This window comes from Mchenga conophoros, linkage group LG15 (genome assembly GCF_057382185.1).
Source record: "Mchenga conophoros isolate Kocher_MC1m ecotype Shallow Benthic linkage group LG15, M_conophoros_male_GT1.1, whole genome shotgun sequence".
Taxonomy (NCBI): Eukaryota; Metazoa; Chordata; class Actinopteri; order Cichliformes; family Cichlidae; genus Mchenga; species Mchenga conophoros.
Genome location: NC_140540.1, coordinates 12,394,074 through 12,417,108, shown reverse-complemented (window position 1 = coordinate 12,417,108; position 23,035 = coordinate 12,394,074). Strand labels below are relative to the sequence as shown.

The following is a 23,035-nucleotide window of genomic DNA, read 5'->3' as shown; positions in this document are numbered from 1 at the left end:
TGTATTAGCCGCTTGTTTAGTCTGATTGTGTGTGTGATGTTAAAATTTTGTTGTGTTCACCTAAATGTATTTCGCTGTGATAAAGGCCTTGATAAAACAAGACAGAAGGCTGTAGCTCACGGACTAACACTGATTCGCTGCAGGATGTGTCTGATATTTTGCAGCTCCTCTGTCAGAAATGAATCAAATTAATATCTGAAACAAATATACTGTCTACGCTAAGAGAGATGACCTGTTTAGACTTTTTTGTCTCATTTGATTTTTACATATTTCTTTTTTAAATTCCTTTAGTTTGTTTTGCTGTATTGCATTTGCATTCTGATCTGCCTTCATTGCTGTTGTGTGTGTGTGTATGTGTGTGCGTCAGTACCGCAGGTGCTAAAATTGCTGAAATTACTGTATCAGTGGCCTGGCTTTAATGAACACTGTGATATTTGGACATTTTTGTCAAACGACAAAGTGCCTTCTCTGCACATCTGCTACTGAAAAGGGAGTGATGGTGCTTGAAAGAGGCAAGGGGTTGTTTTGATAATCACTTTGACTTGTTCCCCCCTTCTTAGTCCTTTTAATGTGGTATCATTATTACTGAAATGTAATTAGGTATGCTAATTGGCTGACATTTGGACTTCCGTCTCAGCACTTACGTCGAGTCTGGTAAAAATGTGTTGTAAATGAAGTGGGATGGCGAATGGAGAGGCTGAATGGACGTGAGGGTTGAGTGGAGGTGCTGAGAGCGTGATAGATGGTGTTATTGAGTGCTCGGGCTGAAGTACTCCAGCGGAAGTGCAGAGAAGGTTTTTTTTTTTTTTATAAATTAGGAATTGTTGGGGTGAAAGAGAAGAGCTGGAGTCAGGAAGTGGATAAATAAGCTGTTGGAAGAAGCAGGGGTAGAAAAGCCTCTAAACCCTGTGAAATCAGTGCAGTGGGATGGGTGTGCGTGCAAGTGTTGCAAAATAGGTTGTGTGTGTGTGAGAAAGAGTGTGTGAAGCAATTATAGGGTACCTCTGCGGCGTACAACAAAGCCATCCATTTAGTGCACGATGGTGTTCACAGGCACGATCCATTAATGTTGTGCTGCAAGACGCACTATTTTCAGAAATCTAAAAAAGCCTCATCATATACACACACATTCATAGTGACTGTCGTTTAAGCAATTAATCCAGGTTGGTATGCAGCTGTTAGATGAATTTAAATGTCCACCAGCTTGAATAATATGAAGATAATATGATTAAATCAATGTATTACTACATTAATACTTGACATCAGAGTGTGTGACCTTGTACAGTAAGTATGTGGAGTGCCCGTCCATATGTGATTGGCCATAATCATGGCTGGTGAGTTGTGGAGTCATTAATAGATTAAAAGAGATCAGAAATGCTTTGAGTGCAGAGCGGGGTCATCTGAGAGGCTGAGGTTTAAAGCTGAGCTTGTTCTTTCTGTCCTCTTCTCTTGCTTTCTTTTGTCTGTACGTTGCCTTTTGGGTAATATGCATTCATAAGAAAAAAAACCCCATCAACTTCAAATACTTAAAGCTTTACTTATCCACAAGGTGGCGCTGTGTCTCTGTACAGTCATGAAGGGCTAAATAAGAAGTCTTGTTTGCTCAGAGAGAAAACCCAAATATCCTTAGGGTGAATGCATTATATGATGAGCAGACACGGCGTTATTCCACCTTCCAGGGGGGCGTTTGTTTTTCCTTTAATGGCTGAAAAGAGACGGTTCCTCCTCTCCTCAGGAAGCAGCGCACCCTGCAGGCATACCTGTGTGAGCGCTGGGCGCTGACCCACGTCCAACCTCCACAACCTCAGTGAAGGATCTGGTATTTTCTGGGGCTGCCAGGGGCTCCAACAGGGATCCAGACCAGCTGAGGTTCAGGCTGTTTCAACCCCCCCACTATCATCTTTTTTTTTTCCTCTTGGAAAGACTGAAACACTCCTGAGATCTGCAGCCTAAAGGAGTCTGTTGGTTTATTCTTGTACATACAGTATATGTGAAAGTGATTGTCTCCATTCAGCTTATTCTGTTCAACATGTGTGTGTGAGCCTGTGTGCACCTGCTCACCCTGTGGTTCTCTCAGCTCCCGTGGTGAAGTCTAATAAGTCCCATGAATCCTCACCATGTTGTTTTGGTTTTTGCCCTGGGGTTGTTTTTCTTAACAGTTTAGTTCACCAGAGAAGTTCTGCTTCCACATTTTTCACTGTTAAAAAGGAAGAATTATCTAAAAAAAACAAAACAAAACAAAACAAACTAGAAATACTGAGCTCAAAAGACTTGGACTTTCAGCGTGGCTATAGCTGGTCATTATTTAGTGCTGGCTCTTTGTAAATTTACTGCTTTAAAGTGGATTAAAAATTGCATTAATTCTCGTTGATTGATTCTTTTTGGCGGGTTCAGCACCTCGGATAGTTCCCTCACACTTCTGAGTTCGGGTGTAGCTGTTTAGCAGCACCTTGAACTTGGCATAGAGGCTGGAGTAAATGGAAACACACTGTGCATCGGTCAATATATTCTGTTTTATTATTTACATCATTGATAATGCGTGGGCTCTCTAGAACAATAGATCTTTGCCTGGTTGCAGCGCAGCATGGGCCAAAGGATTTTCTTGCAGTAATGTTATTGAATTGGGATTGCGAGTTTGTGCAGAGTGAAACCCCCAATGGATTTTGCTTTCCACTGGCATAAATCATCTTTTCATAGTTTAGAGAAAGCTGGTAAAGGCAATGCAAATGTAAATATGAAAAAAAAAAAAACAGGACTGCATGAATATTTCTTTGAACTGTCATTTGAGCTAAAATGCCTGCACAGTCCGTCACACATACACAGCTCTCCAACTGTATGTTCAGAAATGTAAAGCGCGGCTTGACAGACACTCGTTTCAAAGAGTCATCCAGAGGGATAGGCTCACGTTATGACGGCCAGTTCCAGGGCTGTTAGAGGGAGGAGTGTCAGCGGTGTGATTATCAGCAGACAGATAGCGGATGACAGCTGCCATCGGTTATTGATGACTTTTTTAATTAAAATCCCTTATGGGGGGAACCCAAAGAACAAAAAGGGAAAATCATACAAATGATGAATGGTCCTTTCATCTTTAAGGCTGATATAAGATGCACCGGGCTCTTCAGCATGAATATTGCTTTCCAGGAAACTCTCTGAATATGGTTTCAAAAGGAGCTCTGCAATTTTAATTTTGCCAGAGCTCACACTGGCTGTATGTTTTTGTGTCTGTGTGTGCGCGTGTATGCCTGTGGTTGTTGGAGGAGATGGGGAACAAACAGAAAAGGCTGAATGCAGGAGAGCAGAGGTCAGGCAGAAACTGAGATAGGAATCAGAGTGTGAAAGAAGAAGGGGTCAACATACACTGGGGACATGCACACCCAGCTTTATGCAACATCATGAGAAGATGTTAAACCATAGGGAATGGCACAAGTTAGCTTTTTGTTTAATTCCCAGTATCGTCTTGGGATTTCTCGCACTCAGGGAACATGCCTTTGTAAAATGAACTCTCAGTAGTTGGACAAACAGTGCACCCATTGTCTAATGTTTTCTTGTTGCCTTGTTTAGCAGTAAAAGTTTTACCAGCAGCAGCAGCAGTGCAGTTTCCACAGCATGACTGAATCAGAATGAAAGTGGTAGTCTTCTTTGTTCTGGACTTCGCTATATTGTTCTTGTCCGAGACGCTTTGTGGACTGTGTACATTTCATGTTGTATGACAATCCAAACCTCGTCCCAGATATTACATCCTCCTGTATTGTTTTCCACTCCTGTTCGGTAGTCGCTTACCCAGAGAGAAAACAAACAGACTGTTTGTGACTGTGGTTGAGATGAAAGTGGCTCTTTTCTTTTTTTCTTTTTTTGAAGGGAGTACAGTAGGAGATCAGACAGGATGACTGTCAGTGATAGTCTGCTCCCCTGAAGGCTCTATGGAGTAAGGAAGCAGCGTGCCTCAGAGCACCGCATGGTATCTGTATGGATGACAGAGGGGAGAGCGAGGAGGGGAATTAAGAGTGCCAGCAGCACATAGGGAATTCCTGCACGTCTGTCCCCGCGTTGCTTTAGTGTTTGTGTGTTTGTGTGTGTGGTGCTGTCACAGAAGAGCTCCCGCTTTTCCCCTGCTAACCTGCTAAATGGTCTCCTTTAACCCACCCACCACCGCTAAGTCCTCCCTTTCCACATGCGGATGGGGCTACTGTGACATCACTCATTCCCACGCACTCTGATTGGCTAGCCATTGGAGGGAAGTAATTTTTTTTCCTGCAGCCTATAGCGAAAAATTGAGAGAGAGAGAGAGAAAACGTGGGAGGGAAGGACACAGGTAGAGAGGATATGAGAGGGGAAGAGAGAGAGGGAGACTAAGCAAAAAAAGATTGATGCTGAGGCAAGCCGGCACTGCGCAGCACTCTCTCACACACATACACACACAAACAGTCATTGCATCACGCGTACTCTCGCATCACACTCCCAAGCTGCTTAACAGGCAGGAAAACCACTGAGTCTGACTGAGTCTGCAGCCCGCTACTGCAGGACAGGACAGAGGACGGCAAAACGTAAAGGGCGACAGGCGAAACAAGAGGGTGGTTCTTTCCTCCCTGTTTTACCTCAGCGCAACAGTTCCACTGCTGTCATCCCAGGAGGTCCGGTGCTTCAGGGAGCTATTTAAAGACACCTCCCCCCGAAAAAAAGGGGGGTGGGCAACAAGGGCAGGAGCAAGGGCAAGTGTTACCTCTCCCAGAGGTGGTCGTTGATGTCCTCTCAGTGCCCCCATGAAACAAGCACAAATTGAGGCATAATCCGGGTTACAAGATGGCACGGCAAGTAGGGGGCGAAGCCTCCCCGAAAAAGAACACATCCCTCAACCTGGTGGCGGGCTTCTACCAATACCTCCGGGGTAAGTGGGGCAGTTTGTGTGCGCGGCTGTGTGCATGTGTGTGTCCTGCTGAGACAGATAGAGACTCCAAAAAGAAAGCAAGTGCACAAAATGTGTATTTTTGCATGTGTGTAGGGTGTGTGATTTAGAACGGCACTGCAGCATGGACCGTACGTGCCTGCTGGACATATGTGTATGTGTGTGTGCATAACTATGAATGATTGTGTGCATTTTGCAGTGCAGTTTTCTTCCAAAGAGTTCCCTGAAGGATGCTTTTGTTTTTTTGTCAAAGCTGTGAGTGTGTGAATAAAGTGAAATGGGCAGACGTCTGAAGGGGGCGTTTCCACACTGGCGGAGTCAGCGAGTGAGCCTGTGTGTGTGTGTGTGTGTGTGTGTGTGTGTGTGTGTGTGTGTGTGCATGTGCATGTGTTTGTGTGTGTGTGGAGGTCTACAGCTGGTGAAACAAGCATACCCAGCAGACAAGTAACAACTCACTGCAGGTGTCACAGCACAGAGGGCTGACTGTCAAAATGCTTGATTCCTTATCTCTCTGTCTGACCCTGTGGCTATCTGCCTCTCTGCTCATTTGGATATCACATATTCAGCATTCTGTCTGCCAGCTTGTCTCTGGATAAATCACATTATCAGTCTATACTGTTGAGAAGAAAGGAAATACTCTGAGATGTCTGACAACTGGTCTCTTTGTTTGCACCAAGTTTGCATTCTTTTCCTTGACTATATCAATGATAATTTGTTAAGGTGATCTTCGCTGTGAGAAATCAGGGACTGTGTATGAGACAAGTGATACAGAAGGTAATCAAGTGTGTTAAAATGCTGCTGCAAAGGATGGCTGTTTCCCATTGTTATATTGAAAGAAGATGAGCGTGTGTGCTTAAGAGTGACTGCGTTTGTGCGGCAGGTTCAAAGTCACCTCGTCCCTGAGACTGAGAGGCTGGCACCACGCACATGCAGGCCTGTTCTCCGTCACGCATGTTCCTGCTCAAGAATGTGGAGGGAGGGAACATCTTTCCCCATTCTCATCCAATATTACCGCCCATCAATATTTGATTACTCTTGGACCCAATCAAAAGATTAATTTGTAGAGCAGGAAGCTGCTCAGTGGCACGTATGACTATGTGTGAGTGTATATGCATTATGTATGAAAGGTACCTTCCCTCAGACACAGACACACCTCTTCCCTTTAGCGTCTGTCCACAGCACCCAGTGACACACTAACCAACTTGAGTGCAATCAAGGCGTCAGCATATTTCATTAAGGTAGAGGAAGGCACTGTGTCAGACGTCCTTTCTCGCTGATAACGTGCTTATCTCAAGGATATTGCTCTGCAGCAAAGACGGGACACACAAAAACATCAGTTGCATGCGCGTGATGGGATGCTTTGAATCCCAGGTAGATTGTGTGGTTTTGTACACTCTAATGGTATAAGTGTAGCAGCTGCACATTAATTTCTCTGAGATAACCTCATTCATGTTCAATTTTTTTAATACATGGGTTGCACATAACATTGAATTTTGCTGACACAAGATATCACGAAGAATAAACTACACATTAGTTGGTAAAAATCCAGCAGAACACACACACTTTCATACTATAAATGCACAGAAAATTGTATATATGCTTGATTTATTAGGTTTTCTCATTCAGGTTAAGTGCCTTTTTAGGGGACATTGTCAGCAGACATGTATACTATTGATTGGGTCTTTCCAAAAGGGCCTTCATTACGTTAGCTGCCATAAACAAGACCAATGCATTTGGGGTAATGTCGCGTTTGTGTATTTTGATCACAGCCCTGAACAGAGCACCAGATTTCATGTTTAAACTGTACTCAGAAATGACTAGAACATGGCAGATAAGAGGGAGAACCACCGGCCTCCTATCATTTAAAGGGCATTTTCGAGAGCACAATTTTCTGTCCTCAGCAAGAGGAGTTCAGATAATGAAAATGCCATCTGTAAATGTCAAATGCCTTCTCTTTGTACATTAGTGTAAGGTATGATTTGGTGTGACTGACACATTAGAGAGACAGGAAGATTATCAGAGATAACAAGAGGCAGCCATCCAGCATCAGAAACCCAAGCGACTCTCACAATAAACAATGAGAAGATTGTGTTTTTAATCCTTTCTTTGTTTATTATTGCGCGTGACTAATAGTGATGCTCTGTGCTCTGATTTACAGATGAGCAGGAAGCAGTGCAGAAAAGGACATTCACAAAATGGATCAACTCCCACTTGGCAAAGGTAAGAAAGTCTGGTTGTGTTTCCCTGCTAGTGCCAGCATTGTGTTATCCATTTACACAAAAGCTGGTGCTGGTGTTTGTTTTAAAACTCCCCGATCTCCATGTTTTTCCACTGTGAGTGACTTTACTACATCCTGTGTGCATGCGCTGACATTTTCCAAGAGCTGGTCATGGGACTGCTTGTTCCAGCTCAGACCACACACGGTCCTTCATTCTTGCATGATTTTTTTGCTCCTTGTTATTCTGTCAGTTTCATATAGCTACTAGCAAGGATTTACTCTCACTCTAATTATCTATTTCATATTACAGCATTTAATACACTGTATGTCTTTTTCCCCTGCAAGCTAGAGTCATTAATTTACATTTTAGTAATCTCGCTATCTCAATATGGGCCAATTTAGATTGTTTAGGATAAGAGTTTTTCATTAAAGCATGCTCTTCATTTGTCCACTCAGTGGACAATATGTCTTTGCCTTATAGTAAACAAACACATTTGATGCTACTGCATGCTGAGGGGCCTGTAATTATTGCATTATACTACGTTAGGCTCATCAGTTTCGCTCATTAATGCTTAAATGGTATGTCAGGAATGGGCAGACAAGGCAAATATGGCACAGTGCAACACAATTAAGTGTTACTCCAATCAGTGACGCTCCTCTCAAGGTTCCCTATTTGATTACAACAGCTGTGGAGTTCTTGAACTGCGGTGACGTGGAGCTGAAAATTCATTTGAAGAGCACTCAGAAGGGAATAAACCGTGACGTAATATTAAATAAGCACGTCTCAGGACTGTGCCAGCAGAAAATTACACACACACAGCCCAATATTTAAATGCTGTGAATTTTTTATAAGATTCAAGGTATAACCACATACTTTATTTATCAAGCCTGCAGTTGACCAGAGCTGCAGTCCCTTTGTTATTTCATTGTGATTGAACATTTTGGAGAGGCATTCCCACGAAGCTTTGAGGGGGTAGTTCAACATTTTTTTGGTCAGATGAGTAAATTGAGAAAATGAACACATATCCCACATTTGCATTATAAATATGTAGATGAGTAGATCTAGTAGCTTATCTTCTTTTTTGGCTTCTCCTTTTATGGATCACCACAGATCATCTATCCTTTTTATCCTTTTCTGCCACACCAACCCTCTGCATGTCCTCCTTTACTATATCCATGAACTTTCTCTGAGGTTCCTCTTTTCCTCTTCTCTGCCAGCTCCATTCTCAGCATCCTTTGCTCAATATATCCACTATCCCTCCTCTTCAGACAGTAAAAAAAGTCCAGATATGTATCGATTCAGGGATGTGAAGCCTAGGAGACAGTGCCAAAGCAGCCAGTGTCTTAATTTTAATACATTTACAAACACAGTTAAACCAGGTGGTTTCTAAAATAAATAAATAAGTGGACGTAAAAAAAAAAAACCTTAGCTGTCTAAAGCTGACCATTTTTAACACAGGAGTCCAGGGAGACTGACCTCTTTTTGCAGTTTCAAGTGGCCATTCACAGGGCTGTAATTTTTGACACTTCAGCAATGGGCTCATTTTTCATCCCCGAGGTTGTTGCTTTGTCCTACTTCTATATTTACTCTAAGAGCCAAAGATTGGCATTTATTTCCTCACATAGCTTTCAGCAAGAAGGCCGGATGTCTAACTAATCTTTTAACCTAAAGTGGAAAAAGATCATTTTTGCTATATCAACACTCATGCACTAAAAACTCAATGAACTGATCCAACAAAGATCCCGGAGACTTCATTAAAATTCCATTTAAATTTGCCTTAATTAATGGATTCGGGTAATTAATAGATTAGTCATACCATCACACTTCCACTGGAAGAGAAAACCATATTTGTTCCTCATGCTTTTCCCTCTGCCGACTTGATCAAATTACGTATGTGATGTTCTCCTCGCTCATCACGAAGCTGCTTACACTTCCACCTGATGCCTGACGTTACCATAGTGATACTGATTGGCCTATATTTGTCTTAAAAATGTCTTGGCTGTCATAGCGGCTTGGTGAATTTTCAAAGAGCGTTGTGATGAGCAGGGGGTAAAGGTTCACCAACTTAAAGGTGGTGCAAAAAATAAAGAGAGCCATTTCTGGAAGTCATCATTCTGCAGACTAGTAGAGATTATGTGGTATCTTATGGACTCACTATCACAAGAATAGCTAATCATACGCAAAAAGTAGTGTGAAAGTGAGACAGGAGGATAGAAGACAGAGAAGCTTTAACAGTTGGTTTAGCTTTACTCTCACAGGGATAAATCCTGCCCTTGGCTATGCAGATGATTAGGCCACTCCAGTTATCACAGGTCTTTAATTCACCGCCTAAAGGTATGTGATTAATCGTTAGGTGAGTTGAGCCATAGCATGAGGGCTTCCTTTTGCTATCACCGCCCTCCCCCTCACTTTACTACTCCACAGGTATAACAAAAGAAGTCTTACGGGCTCCGACAAAGACTTTCTATGAGAGGGGATGTATTGGAGCTGGTAATTTATACAGAAGATGAATGACTCTCATTAGTTCACCAGATTAACTCGCCAAAGATATGAACTATAAGAGAGCTGCAAGGTAGTATTTTTCCAGGGGGTGCATTTCATTTAGATAAAGGTTGATGTCGTTTAGACCCACACAGCAGTCACACTCAACTTGCAAAATTGCTCTCCTCACAGTGTATTTTATGTTGCACCCGGTCGTGGAGTGACACATGTGGAGGGGTTTCAGTCAGCGGACCCCAAATTTCCACTCTGACAAATCCTTTCTGAGAAGGTTAAAGCTTAATTACAGAGTGGCCAGTGTGAACTGCGGAGGTCTCGCCGTCTTTCAGGCGTTTTCCCGGGAAAACAGCTTTAGTTCAGCCATCAGTGAAGCAAGTGTTCTTTGAGATTAAAGAAGGAAGAGAAATGAAGCTCCCAGCTCCTCTCTTGGTGTTTACTCTCGGGTTAGAGCGAGGGGAGAGGGTGATACATCCCGTGCACATGAAGTTCAGAGACAGCAAATCATGGCATGTGGCATGTGCTTCAGCTAACTAAGCTGCTGTTATGTTTTTCAAAGTATTAAAAATTTCAATCAGCTAACTCTGCTTGTGGTGTCCTCTTAAATTGTTAAGTTGTGTTTATTTTTATTTTTTTTAACGGCAGTGTTGCTTTCTTTCATTTCATTTCATTTCATACTTGTGTTTAGGAGTCATACAAGCTTGTTTTACATTGTGGACCACATACAACCCATTTTGATTTTAAGTGGGTCAGACAGGTAAAAAAAAAACAACAATTTGTATCAGTGTAAAGATGTTTAACTACACATTTAATCCCTGAGATGTCTCAATATAAAAAAGTGTTATTTCAACAGTATCTCTGTTTTTCTTCATGATAAAGAAAACTGTTGTATTAAATGCAGGAAATGTGCCAGCATGACTCCTTGGGCTTAAACTCTAAGAAGTAAATATGTAAAATTACAGAAAAATTCTGGTAACTTATTGCCTAAATTGCCCTGTAATTATAAAGTGAATCGTTTTTATTATTTATTTTTCTGTTAACACATTAAAAAAACTCCAGGCATTTAAATTAAAAGAGACATTAATTGTTTGTCTATTACATATTAGTATGAATGGTGAAGGATGAGGTCTTTATCTGCTCGACAAGTTGTAAATTCATGAAAATATATTTAAAAGTCCAAAATGTATGTTAGTCCTTCTTTTTAGTTGTCCCACTTCCTGTTTTATTTTTAGAGCTGTCCTTTGCTTAGTTTGTTTCCATCGTCTCGTCTACTGCGATTTAGTACAGCTGTGTCCCCAGCTGTTTCCACTTCCCCGATTGCTCTTCTGTGTGTATATAGACGCTCTCTCTCCTTGTCTTTGATCAGTGTCTGTTCTCCTTGCCCCAGTGTTGGTTCAACCTTTTGTTTCTGTAGTTTATTTTTTTGATGTTCCCCTTTTTGGATTATTGCAACCAGCCAATAAACAGTTCATTTAAGATTGCTCGGTTTGCCTCCACATTTCTGCATCCTGTAAGACTCCACATGGTCAGCAGCACAGTTGATAATGACAACAAGAAAGGCCCCAGCCAATGTATTTAGACCCACAACCCCGTCGCTGTGAGATGACAGTGCTGACTTTGCACAAGTCCTGCATGATTTTAATTGAAATGTTTCTACATGAGTGATTTTATGTGCCAATAATTCCCTGTCAGAATACCATCATCCTAAAAAGACTTTGCCAATAGGCTTCAAGTTTTTATTGTCCCTTCAAACTGGATGTATTGCAGCTCAAACTGAAACCTCTAAGTGTTCTCTTTGTTTCTGCCCCCTTCTGTGTCTTTCATGCTGTTGATCTTTTGGGATCCAGTCAAATGTACCAGGGGAATAACAAGAGAGCACAGACAGACGCACATCCTCAAACTCCTCTGCTCACAATCAATTACGACCCAGACGCTCATGTGTAATTAGCTCATTAAGTTCGTGATTTATTTTTTTTACCGCATGTTGCCGAGCAAAGGGAATGAATATTACTTTCTTTTTTTGTAATTAGTCTGAAATTTCCTCATTAGCTTTGGGATTATAATGAACAAATAGGTAAATTTGGCTTCAATTAGCTCATGGTATAATTTATCCCTCTGAATGGGATCTTTTTTAAGTGCTTCTTCTGTCAGGCTATGATACGGGCACAAGTGCTGTCTGAAAACCCTAATATCCAAAGCCATGAAACGACGTTAGAAGAGGAATTAGTGAGAAGCGCTGCTGCGTTTGCTAATTAAATTTGAAAGACGTGAGGTTAGTGTCCTGTCTCTCTCTGCCTCTGTCATGTTTTTCACTGCCACTCCTTCTACTCAATTAAACCCCTCTCTCATTTTCACTTTGTTGGGGTTGTACATATATTTTCACTCTGGCTGCACACACACTCTTGCGCACATCTCTACTTTTTGCCTTCCCTCTCTTCACTCACTCCCTTTGCTGCTAATCTCCCTGTGAATGGTTCGCTCGTCTGAAAGCTCCCCCTCCCCTCTAAAGCTCTCCTCAGCCCCAGCATGTGACTGTGCTTTAAGAGAAATCCTTGATGTGGCGGCGGCGAAAAACTGAGATATGTGGATTTCCTCAAGTCTGGAAGTCTGTGTCAGGTCAGGGAGGAAGTCAATGGGAAGGATACAGTTTGAAATCATCAGCATATTTTAGGATTTGAAGAAGCCGTTCAGAGTCCTCTGAGCCGGCGCTTATGGATGAATCCAGCTGTCAGTAATACACGGCACCACCAGACTCTGTTTGGGCTCCTAGCACAGTTTTTTTATGAAGATTTCCTTTATCCATGTCCCACAAGTTTAAATGAATGTCTTACAGTTTAACATATGTATTATGTTAGGGTTATGTATGCACTATGCAGCTTTGTGGGGGATAATGTGCAGAAAAATACTTCTTACCTCAAAGTTTTCTGTACATTGCTAGACCTATTAGCTCTGTAATCCTGACTCTTTGCATTCCAAGAAAACTGGGAAAGCTTTGTGTGACATGAAACACTTATGTAAACAGTGATCCCCCCCCCCCCCCCCCCTCTTTTTTTTTTTTTTTTTTTTTGCACAAACAGTTACATAAATTCAGTCGCTTGTTTAGAAATATCTTGCCTGGAAAAATTGTGTTATTATAAAGTATGCACCTGCCTTCAGACGAGTGTTTTCAAGTCTTTCTCAATGTTAAAAACCACAATGTTTCTAGTTTAAGCATTGCACTTAAGTTTACTTATTTCATATGATGTGTGTGTTTTCTTCTGTAGCATGTCCCTCCCCTGGTGATGACCGATCTCTTTGAGGACATAAAAGATGGTGTGATGCTGCTGGCCTTGCTGGAAGTCCTTTCAGGACAAAAGCTGGTGAGCCTGTGGGTCATTTCTACATCATGGGATTTGGCTACAAGCTTCAAACACGTCCTCTCCTCTGATCTCTCTGGATTATATTTTCTACTTTCTCACACTGAACCGGCTCAGGCTGATGCAATAAAAGAGAAATACAATAATTTTTGAATGTTTGTTTGTCCAGTGGGCTGCAGACTTAATGCAGTGAATGTGAAATGAGCCAGAATTATATGGAAATGCCTATTGACTGACTTTTATTAGGATGTTTGAATTGAGTGGGAAAGCCCAGATTAACAAGGACAGATCAGAGTTCACAAACACAGACAAAGACACACACGGCTTGAGGATTACATTTGACCAATACTGCCTAAGGTCTAATCTGCCTCTGTCCTATTGATCTGTTTGTTTATAGTCTTTGATTGGAATTCTGAGTCTCATTATTTCAAAAACGTTTATGCTATATTTTTTTCATCTATGCTTTATTGTCTGTTTAAACTGTGCTAATTTCTTATACATGTACTGATACATTTTACCCTCCCGTTTTCTTTCCCTCTCAATATCTCTCTTGCTTCCTTTCCATATCCATTGTTCTCCCTTCTCCTTCCAGCCATGTGAACAGGGCAAGAAGCTAAAAAGGATCCACTGGGTCGCCAACATTGGTACAGCTCTTAAATTCCTTGAGGGTAGAAAGGTAAGAGTTCGCCGCCTTCTTTTTATGTGTTTTTTTCTCTCTTTTTTTCTTAACCTTCCTGCTCCTCTCCCTGCTCATCTGGAGCCTTGTGGGCGCAAATATTGAATCTTGACCTCGTGTGACCCGCTTCTCTTTCCTTCTCGCCTCTCATTGTCTTCACATTCCCACATCCTTTGGGTATTCTGAAATTAGTAGATTCTCTCAATTTATATTTCCACAAAGACTTTGTTTGTTAAATGTAATTCTGTCTTAACTACTTCATTACATTTAATTGTTTGGCTCCCTCTAAGAGATGGAGAAGAATGTCTCTCTCTCTTCAGCTGATTACCACTACACCTACTGCACTCCATGTTATTAGCACTTAGCAAATTCCTTTTCTCTGCTTCATTGGCAGAATTGCATCAGAAAAAACGCTCAATATGGTTTTGAATGTAATCATCTAAATGCATCAACTGCCCCTCCATGAGATTAGTAAAACGTTCTCAAAGTGTCGCCTGGCTCGTCCTTGGATATACATAAATAAAGCCATGAGTAGGAGCTGACGTCTGCGGGGACACTGACTTGTCTTCCTCGAGTGTGACAGGGTTAAAACTGTAAATCCTAAACCAGTAATCTGCTGTCTGGAGATGAGACATCAGTGGGCACTCTGCTGCGTAAATCGGAGAGATGAAAATTAAACGTAAATATGCTCTCTGTGTGTGAAGCTGATGTACACACAGAGCATATTTACATTTTGCTTTAGATTGCCCATGTCTGCTCCGCGATTGTGTCTCGTGTCTGTGTCATAGAAAGTAAGTGTTTGCTGGTGTAATGATGTTTACTGATGTTTGGAAACTGTTGAAACCCTGTGATGTAAAGCCTCCCTTCTGGGAAAGTAGAGAAGCTGTCTAAAATGTAAATGAAAACTGGATGCAAAATCAGACCCCAATCATCGGTGATGACCCTGAACCTATGACGATATTCCCTTCACTTCTTTTAAAACATTGTTCTTGACAGTCAGGGATAAAAAAAACATATTTCTAACTGACACAGATTAGGCATTCAGATCATGTGATTAGGGTTAGTTAATAAAGTCTCTGGTTAGGGTTTAGTCATTGAAAGCTGTGGTTATGGTTAGGGAAAACGACTGGGTTGGGTTGCCAGATCCTGAAATTGTTATGTCGGCTGTAACTGTACATAGTACATACCACAGCCTGTAAGAAACTCTGAGATAGTTGCACAAGTCAGTGCATGACTCCCTTAAATTGAATTGTTAGAATGAAGAGTTAGGGTTTGGGGTCATCACTGATGGTGTAGTAAACACCACCATGGTCATTTTCTCATTTTGATTTCGATCCCAGCAACAAGTTTCACAAAACCTTGGACTGTGGCAACAAAATGCACATAGAAATAAGATTCTTAAAAAAATGTAGTAATAAATTATTATTTTAATGAGTAATAATTGGATGTAAACGAGTGCCACGGAGAGATTGAGACTTTCTAAAGTACAGACGGCGAGGAGTAAAAAAACTGAGTGTCAAATATTTAAACAATAAAAGAAGAACTCATAGTCAAATTATTAAAAAAATGGTTGAATTTGGTTTTCATGATTTAACATGTTGCCTTTGACGTGTTATTAATATAATAAATTTAGATGATTGGTTACCTGTGATGGACAGGTCACCGCTCCAGTGTTTACCCCACCTTGAATGCAAACATCTGGGGTAGGTTCCAGTTTACCTGACCCTGAACTGGATAAGCAACTTAGAAAATGGATGGATAGTTTGTTAGCGTTTTACGCAGCTTCACAACTTTTTAGTTTTGCTATTTAGAGTTTAGTACAATTTATCCAAAGAAACACAACTACTGCTACTGTATATGCTTACTGCTGTCATTTTATACTGGTGTGTTTTCAGTGTGGTCACGCTATACCTCTGTTAACCACTCCAGCCTTGCATTACTGTTTTGATTTGCCAGGATAACCTGCTGTGTTTTTTAATATAACACCATGTATTGCATATGTTCTTATCAGTCACTATCCCACGGTTCCCCACGTTGCCCTCGTCTGCCCCCAATCTCGTTTTTCATGCTTGTTCACATGTGTGGAGTGGCAGGTATTACCATTAGATGACCTGTTGTGCTGCGGCGCCTCAGTAATACAACCCTCTATGTGATAATATACAATACTTCATCATATCACAAGATACAGCCTCCTCTCTCTCTCGTTTCTTGCTCCACTCGGCCCCTTTCTCCCTTTCTCTGTGTCCATCTCTGCTGGATATAATCCCTGTTGCCTGTGTAGTAGTGATAGATCTCTCCTCTCAGCCAACCACTCAAGTTATCTCACCTCAGAGATGCTACAGTATCTGCCTTTTCACAGTCAATCAGGCGTTTGCTTTCAATCATCTCCAGTACTTATGAATTATCTTTCTCCCCCTCCTCCTCTTCCTGTTCCACCTCCATCTGCCTCCAGTCTGCGTACAGAGGATCTCCGGTCAGTATTCATAACATTGCTCTACTTTTTTCTTTGTGATGTTGATAAATTGTGTCAGAAACATCTGCATGCAGGAGTTCTGATGATTACATGTGATTTCTCTTAAAGATGCACTGAAATTAGCTTGAACCTGTGGCTGTTTTGTTCTCAATCTGGATGTTAAGTTCACCTGCTTTAATGTGTGTAACGTTAGTATTCGTGCAGCTTTTTATCTTTTACATCACTCTATTGAAAAAGAGATTCTCAATCGCAGTAGGACTTGAACATACTGCCTGGCCAAAAAGTCACGTGCTCTTTTATTTCATTTGACTTAATTGCTGTGGTATGGTTTAGATAATCTTATGAATGTCCTAATATTTATTTTTGTCCATAAATGCATTATGTTTGTGCCACGATCTTGTATTGATGTTAGAAGAGTCTGATCAGTTCTCCAGCACATCCCAAAGATTCTCAATGGGGTTAAGGTTTAAAGTGATCAACCCATGTGTGAAAATGATGCTCCCTGGACAACTCTTTCACACTGGTGCCCTCTTTGAATCCTGCCATTTTGATCTTTAAAAACATTTATCTGGTCATTAAGTAGATTCTGCTGACCCCATGTATTTTTTGGCCACATAACATTCCTGAACCAGACCAACTAAAGCAACCCCAAATCATAATACTTTTTCCATTGTTCCAGAGTTCAACCCGTTTGCTCCCAACTAAACTAAAGCTACTGATAAGTGGTTTTCTTTACCCTGCACAATTGTTTAGTCCTAATCCCATCAGTTTCCTTCACATTGTTTATAAGGAAAATCTTCTACTTTCACTAGTAGACTTATTTATTCATTATATTTGATTTCACCAAATATTTAAGTGATCTCTGACCACAAACAAGATTTTTTCCAGCTACATAATTTCTTTCTTGAGGATGAATGTTTAAGTCATGAGATAGGATATCGTTGTTTATGAAACAAGAAGCTAGTCGTAGCATCAGTTACACCCGAGCAATTGGACAGCAGAGAAAGAATGTAATTGTACAGAGAAATGCTTTTTCTTGGTACACATGACAATAAACGCTTTGAATCTTCTTAAATCCTATGGATGGCGCTTACTTTTTCGGTTGGTTAAATCCAGATGTTGAGCTTTTTTTTTTTGCTTTTTTTTTTGGCTGGGCAGTGTTTGTACATTACACTCTTTATTGTTAACTTTCTGAATAAAATTAGCTTATTGGGGTAATAGTAAAAAATGATAGATTAGTCTGCGATCTGGAAATATCTAGACCTTCTAATAGTGTAGTTTAATGCTGCTGCGTTTGGACACAGATCAAGTTGGTGAACATCAACTCAACAGACATCGTGGATGGACGGCCATCTATTGTCCTGGGGTTGGTGTGGACCATCATTCTCTATTTCCAGGTAACTTTTTGCAGCATTAGTGCGATTAGATCATCAGATTCAATGCACATAATTCAGCATTATTTTTTGAAAAACAGTGAGAAGAAAAACATGATGTGAATATTACTACTTGCTCACCACAAGAACCTTAACCTGACAGCTAACATGGCTGAGAATATCCAGTTTGCAGAGAGAGCAGATGTGTATTTTTCTAGTTATATATATAAAAAAATGAGCAATTTAAGCTTAAGGGACATAAAAAATAAGTTGATCTTTAAAAGTACTTACACTCAAAATAAACAGCATCTGCCTCAGGTAATTCAGACATGCAGAGAATAAATCAGAACTTAATACTCCACTCTGGTAGCAGCATCAGTACACATAAATGCCTGCTACTCCATCAGACATAAGGATATTCAATAAAGGAAATGTAGTGCACTAGTAAATGTACACTTTCACTTACTGACATATTGATTTGTTTTATTTATGGATTTTCTGAGTCTGCTGACTTTAGGGAACAGAAACTGTGGCTCATCCGCAGGCCTGATAGGATATTATCAGACTGAGCTCCCAATATAATAATTTACATGCTTGCTTAAATATGTCCGTTGACTCTATTCGTACAGATTCACAATTTTTGCTTTGTTCAATGAATAAAGTATGATATAATGATACCACAGATAAAAAATAATATTTAAGTAAAATGCGGCTGATGTATACAAGGATTAAAGCCACAGCTAATTTGCAGACACGATTCCTTATAAGGTTGTTAGGAAAAGATTCTCACTCACAAGCTCTAATAATTAAGCAAACAACTTGGAGCACACCTAAACTGGGAAAAACTTAAGAACCAAAGTAACAAACCTGAAGGAGCCGGAGAGCAGAGCAACACAGGGCATGATAAACAGGGAGAAACGCAGTTGAATCACTAACTGTGGCTAAGCCTGACTTTAGTTGGTATTCTGTTGCTTCCAGATTGAGGAGTTAACCAGTAGCCTACCAGCACTCCATACCGTGTCCAGCAGCACCTCCTCACTGGACAGCTCCACCAGCAGCACTGAGATCACCAGCCCACCCGTCAAAAAGAAGACTCTTCCTCCTCTGCAGGGTGGAGCCAGAAAGGCATTACTGAGATGGGTCCAGCAGACAGCCACCAAGTATGAAGTCTGATTTGATGGTCAAGTGTTGCTGCAGGTTGTAGGTTATGTTTTGTTTTTTCTCTGCTGTGACCTTGTAATTTTCTGTCCTTTCTAGAAGTCTGAGCCTTGAGGTGAGGGACTTTGGCCCCAGCTGGCGTACTGGTTTAGCATTCTTCGCGGTAATCAATGCTCTCCGGCCTAATCTTGTCGACATGGAGCGAGTATGGGGAAGGCCCAATCGGGAAAATCTTCATGAAGCCTTCTTGTTGGCCGAGACTGAGCTAGGGATTCCACAGCTTCTTGAGCCAGAGGGTAAATAACATTTCCAGTAGCATTTCAGAGTGACTCTGTCATTAAGTTTATCAAAAGCAAACTTGAGCCTGACCAGCAATAAACCTACAAGTAGGCATAAAATTACTATGTATTTTATTTCTTTTTATTGTCTTAACAGGGCTCTAGACTAACTTTTTGCCATGGTTGCACTGGTGCGCCTACATTTTTTTCTTAGGCGCACCAGTGCAAAAGTTAGGCACACCCAAATTTTTCAACCGCTTCACTTAACACCGCAGTTTCACATGTGCACTTTTTTTGGGGGGGGGGCGGGATTGCTGTCCATACAGACAATATTGATTTGTAAATGATTAACTAATAATCTTGTGCTTGTGCTTAAAGTGCTTTGGCACTCTTTGGCAATATTTTAGACAATGTTAAACCTAATCATCACATCGGCCTCCTCTGACGACCAGCACCTGTTTGCTGCTGCCTGCCGCTGAAAGGCAATGGGGAGAGGGGACACTTGGGCAGTGCATTTATCACGATTTGAGATGGAAAACTGTTCTTGAAGTACATAGAGAGAGAGAGAGAGAGCTGTGCATGAAGTGTGATTTTTTTTTAATCGTGGTAGAGCAAAAAATAGCAAAAGTAAGAGAGAATTCATGACGATGTTTATCAAATGTGAAGCGTAGTTGTTGATTCTTTTGCTGCTGGTTCAGTGAATTTTGGTTGGAGAGAGGCCGCTCAGAATCTAGTGCAGAAAAGACATAAACACAGCGCAGACCTGACACATCAGAATCAGTGAGCTGTCGGCTTTCAGCCCCGATGCCGTGTGGAGTCCGTTAACCTGCTCTCATTTGCTGTTTGGTGGTTGTTGAAATAGTTTTGTGAGCTTTAACCTGAGAAAATTACCTGGAAAAAGACATTTATATTTAAAAGTCGATTCAGGATTTAATGAATCGATATCGCTTTATTCAAGCTACTCACCTCTCTCTATCCACCTGCCCTGCACTTTCAAACATACACACGGACTACATGAATATCTGGACCACGATCAATCAGAGAGGTCCCGCCCCTGACTATCTTTGATTGGTTTAGACCACGATAGGGGCATAATGTGTGTCTGCTGTTGACCACACGGAGACGTTCGGAGTTGCAGAGTATTTATTTATTTTTTTGTTACTCAAACAGTTGGTCGCACCGGTGCAACCTAATATGTTTTTTAGTCGCACCATTAAAAAATTTGGTCGCGACCTAAAATAATATTTTAGGTCGCTGACTGGATTCTCTCTGCTACAAAATACAGATTAATGCAGTAAAGAGGCAGATAGGCAGTCCACTGAAGCCATGGTGCATTATACACCTACATATACCAAACACATCCTAAGCTGAAAAATGTCTTGTTTCTTCCTCTAACATGCTTCTTCCTCTGCTGCTTGGTGTTTCAATGTCACCACCACCCTGGCTTTCACCAGTACAAGGGGATGTTTACTCATTAAACCCAAATTTCTGTTACGATTTGCAGGAGAAGGACCCAAAAGTAGTCCTCCCCAAATGTCTAAAATATAAAACATATTCCTAAAAAGCTTCTTGAAAACAGACAGGGGGAACAGAAGGACAGGTAAACAAATGTTATGACAAAGACTAAGAAACCATACAGGACTATTTATACGCATGAAGGTAATCAAGGAGAGTAGAAACAGAAGGATACCAAAATACAGCTCAGTTAAATCAAGATGACGAGATAACAAGGGGGAAGTTAAACTAGACACAAGACTGAGGAGACAGTTGCCTACCATGGGGCATGAATACTGTCGGAAATGTTTGCAAGGCAAGTTTTAGAGAATAGAAATACTGTACAATACTGGGTCAGTCCTTGCATCAGATGTGCATCTCACTTTCACTGCCAGACACCATCTGCTCCCCTTCATGCCTGCCCTTCAAAATGTACTCCAGCAAATCAAGCTTGACATCAGCATAATTAAGGTGCATTAGGCCATGAGATCCAGCATGGCGGAACCCCCAAACAAAACTTGGACACTGATCTGAAATGGTGAAAATTGATTTTATTTGAGATGCCCGCTTGTCTCCTTCAGTCAAGCTGATTCTTATCAGCGGCTGATATTTTTCTCTATGAGAAAACTTGAAGAATTTACAGCCAGCTTATTTGACTTCTGATTTTATTTATTTGGTTCCCGTCTCAGATGTCGACGTAGAAAAGCCAGATGAGAAATCTGTCATGACATATGTAGCCCAATTCCTGAAGCATCTTCCAGAACGAAAGCAGAGCGGCTCCGAGGGACAGCTACAAGTAGAGGTAACCGGCTGTCTCGGTCTCGATAGCCTGTCATTGTGATCATCTTCTCTCTTTCTGCATAGTGAATGTTTGTCTTTTGTATATGTATTTGTATGTTTGTATGTGTATTATTTATAATCATTTTGAGCTATCAAAGTGCAATGTTCAAGGTTCAGGGGGGAAAGAAAAATCTGCTTGTCTAATTTTATATTTAATTGATTCAGAATTTAGTTAAAATCTCTTATTTAATGACTTGAAGCTATCTAGTTTTTAAAGTAGGTTGAAACGAGCTGCTGCAGTGTCTTGTCTGTTCTGTGTTTCGTTTTTGTACATCTTTCTCTCTTTGTGTTGCTCTTTGTCTTCTTCTCTGGTGCGTTTGTATGGTGACTGCTTTCCTGTGGTTGTTGTGCTGGACTCTGTTCTGCAGCATGATCTTGCACCTCGGGATATAGAGGAAATGTTGGAGGTAGGTTATTTAGCCACTTCGGTTCCCAGGGGAGAGTTTTCAATAATTTCCTCCAACACAATGCAATTACCACCCATGATCATTCATGGTTTCCATATAAATTTGATTAAAGCACATTTTTCTGCCTCCTCTATTGGATTGCTGTATCAGTCCCTACTGTACTTTGTAAGAATGGGATTAAACACTGATTTTTCATGTCAAAATAAAGCCTGTATCCTAATATTGGCTCTTTATCTAACCTGATGTGATATTCGGGCCGCGGGGTTTCTAAGCCATGATAACGGAAGGAAGTCCAATATAATAAGATGTGATATTACCATTTATGAATGCTACCACTGAGCGCTTTGGCTCTCGGTCCCATTAGCATGACAATGAAGGCCTCTGGCATCGGCAGTGTGCACTGATACAGCATATTTGATGGAAAGCTTGTGAATAGAGGTTGGCCTTTTTTATTGTTTGCTGTGTCCAGATGTATGTCACACCGTGTTTTGCTGTTTTACAGCACCGATAGGGTTTTTTGTTCTTCCTTACTGCCTGGTGTTTGCACGGGAGATTAATTAGCTGTGACAAAGCGTGAATTTAAAAAATAAACAGAAGCATAAACACTTGGGTAGAAAATATTTAGAGAATGATGGTGAGTAAAATATGGCAGACTGTTTCCTTTTAGAATTAACTTGATCTACTTCCATGTTCTGAGCTGTCATAGAGAATAAAGTTGGGGCTTCCTTCAGGAGGGGTGGTACAAGTGAATAGATTCAGACTGAACAGCTCTCAAACGGAATGGTCTATCGCACAAGCTTTTTAGCAGCATCGCATTATCGTCATGCTTATTTAAAATCCAATGAAATGTTCGTAGGGGGTCTTAGACAAAGTACCCTGTCTAAGCTGAGTGTTGTTGGCAGCTGTGGGTTTTTGACGTTTTGTCCTGCAGGGAGACACAGAGGATTAGGGGAACACATGTTTAACCGTGCATGCTCTGCTTTCTTGTTCCCTTCTTTCCTCTTTTCATCCTGGTCAATCACTTTTTCCACTCTGTCTTCTTTTCTTTCCTCCTTTTTTTGGGTGCACTGTCCTCTTTTCTTTTATTTCCCAATCTCCTACTCGTTCACTCTGCCACTCCTGCATGATCCCGGCCACCTAGAGAGAGCAGCGAAAGAGCCTGAGGGAGCTCAGGATGTGGCTCGACCAGCTGGAGAGAGATGCAATACAGGCTCAGGAGACTGAGGGCAGTCTTGCTCAGCAGTACCAGGTTAGTGTGAGTGTGTGTGTGTCTGTGGCGGGGTGTGTTTAAACTGGGCACACTGGGCACAGACGCTCCTATTATTAGCTTAATCAGTGGTATTAGACTGTGGGGATCAGGCA

The 23,035-nt window shown here is 41.2% G+C and overlaps 1 protein-coding gene across 2 annotated transcripts in view; it reads left to right on the top strand.

Annotated features, from left to right (window-relative positions):
- syne1a (spectrin repeat containing, nuclear envelope 1a) overlaps positions 1-23,035 on the top strand; it is a 142,346-nt gene that overhangs the window by 6,647 nt on the left and 112,664 nt on the right. The window contains exons 1-11 of one of the 2 annotated variants that reach the window (XM_085247597.1): positions 4,786-4,885; positions 7,062-7,123; positions 12,882-12,977; positions 13,567-13,650; positions 16,103-16,123; positions 17,428-17,520; positions 18,475-18,656; positions 18,754-18,950; positions 21,116-21,228; positions 21,635-21,673; positions 22,815-22,922. In XM_085247597.1, coding sequence (XP_085103723.1) covers positions 4,801-4,885; positions 7,062-7,123; positions 12,882-12,977; positions 13,567-13,650; positions 16,103-16,123; positions 17,428-17,520; positions 18,475-18,656; positions 18,754-18,950; positions 21,116-21,228; positions 21,635-21,673; positions 22,815-22,922 — 1,080 coding nt within the window. In that variant the 5' untranslated portion in view covers positions 4,786-4,800. Of the gene's footprint in view, positions 1-4,785; positions 4,886-7,061; positions 7,124-12,881; positions 12,978-13,566; positions 13,651-16,102; positions 16,124-17,427; positions 17,521-18,474; positions 18,657-18,753; positions 18,951-21,115; positions 21,229-21,634; positions 21,674-22,814; positions 22,923-23,035 lie in introns of those variants that run through there. The other variant, XM_085247598.1, reaches the window with a different exon arrangement.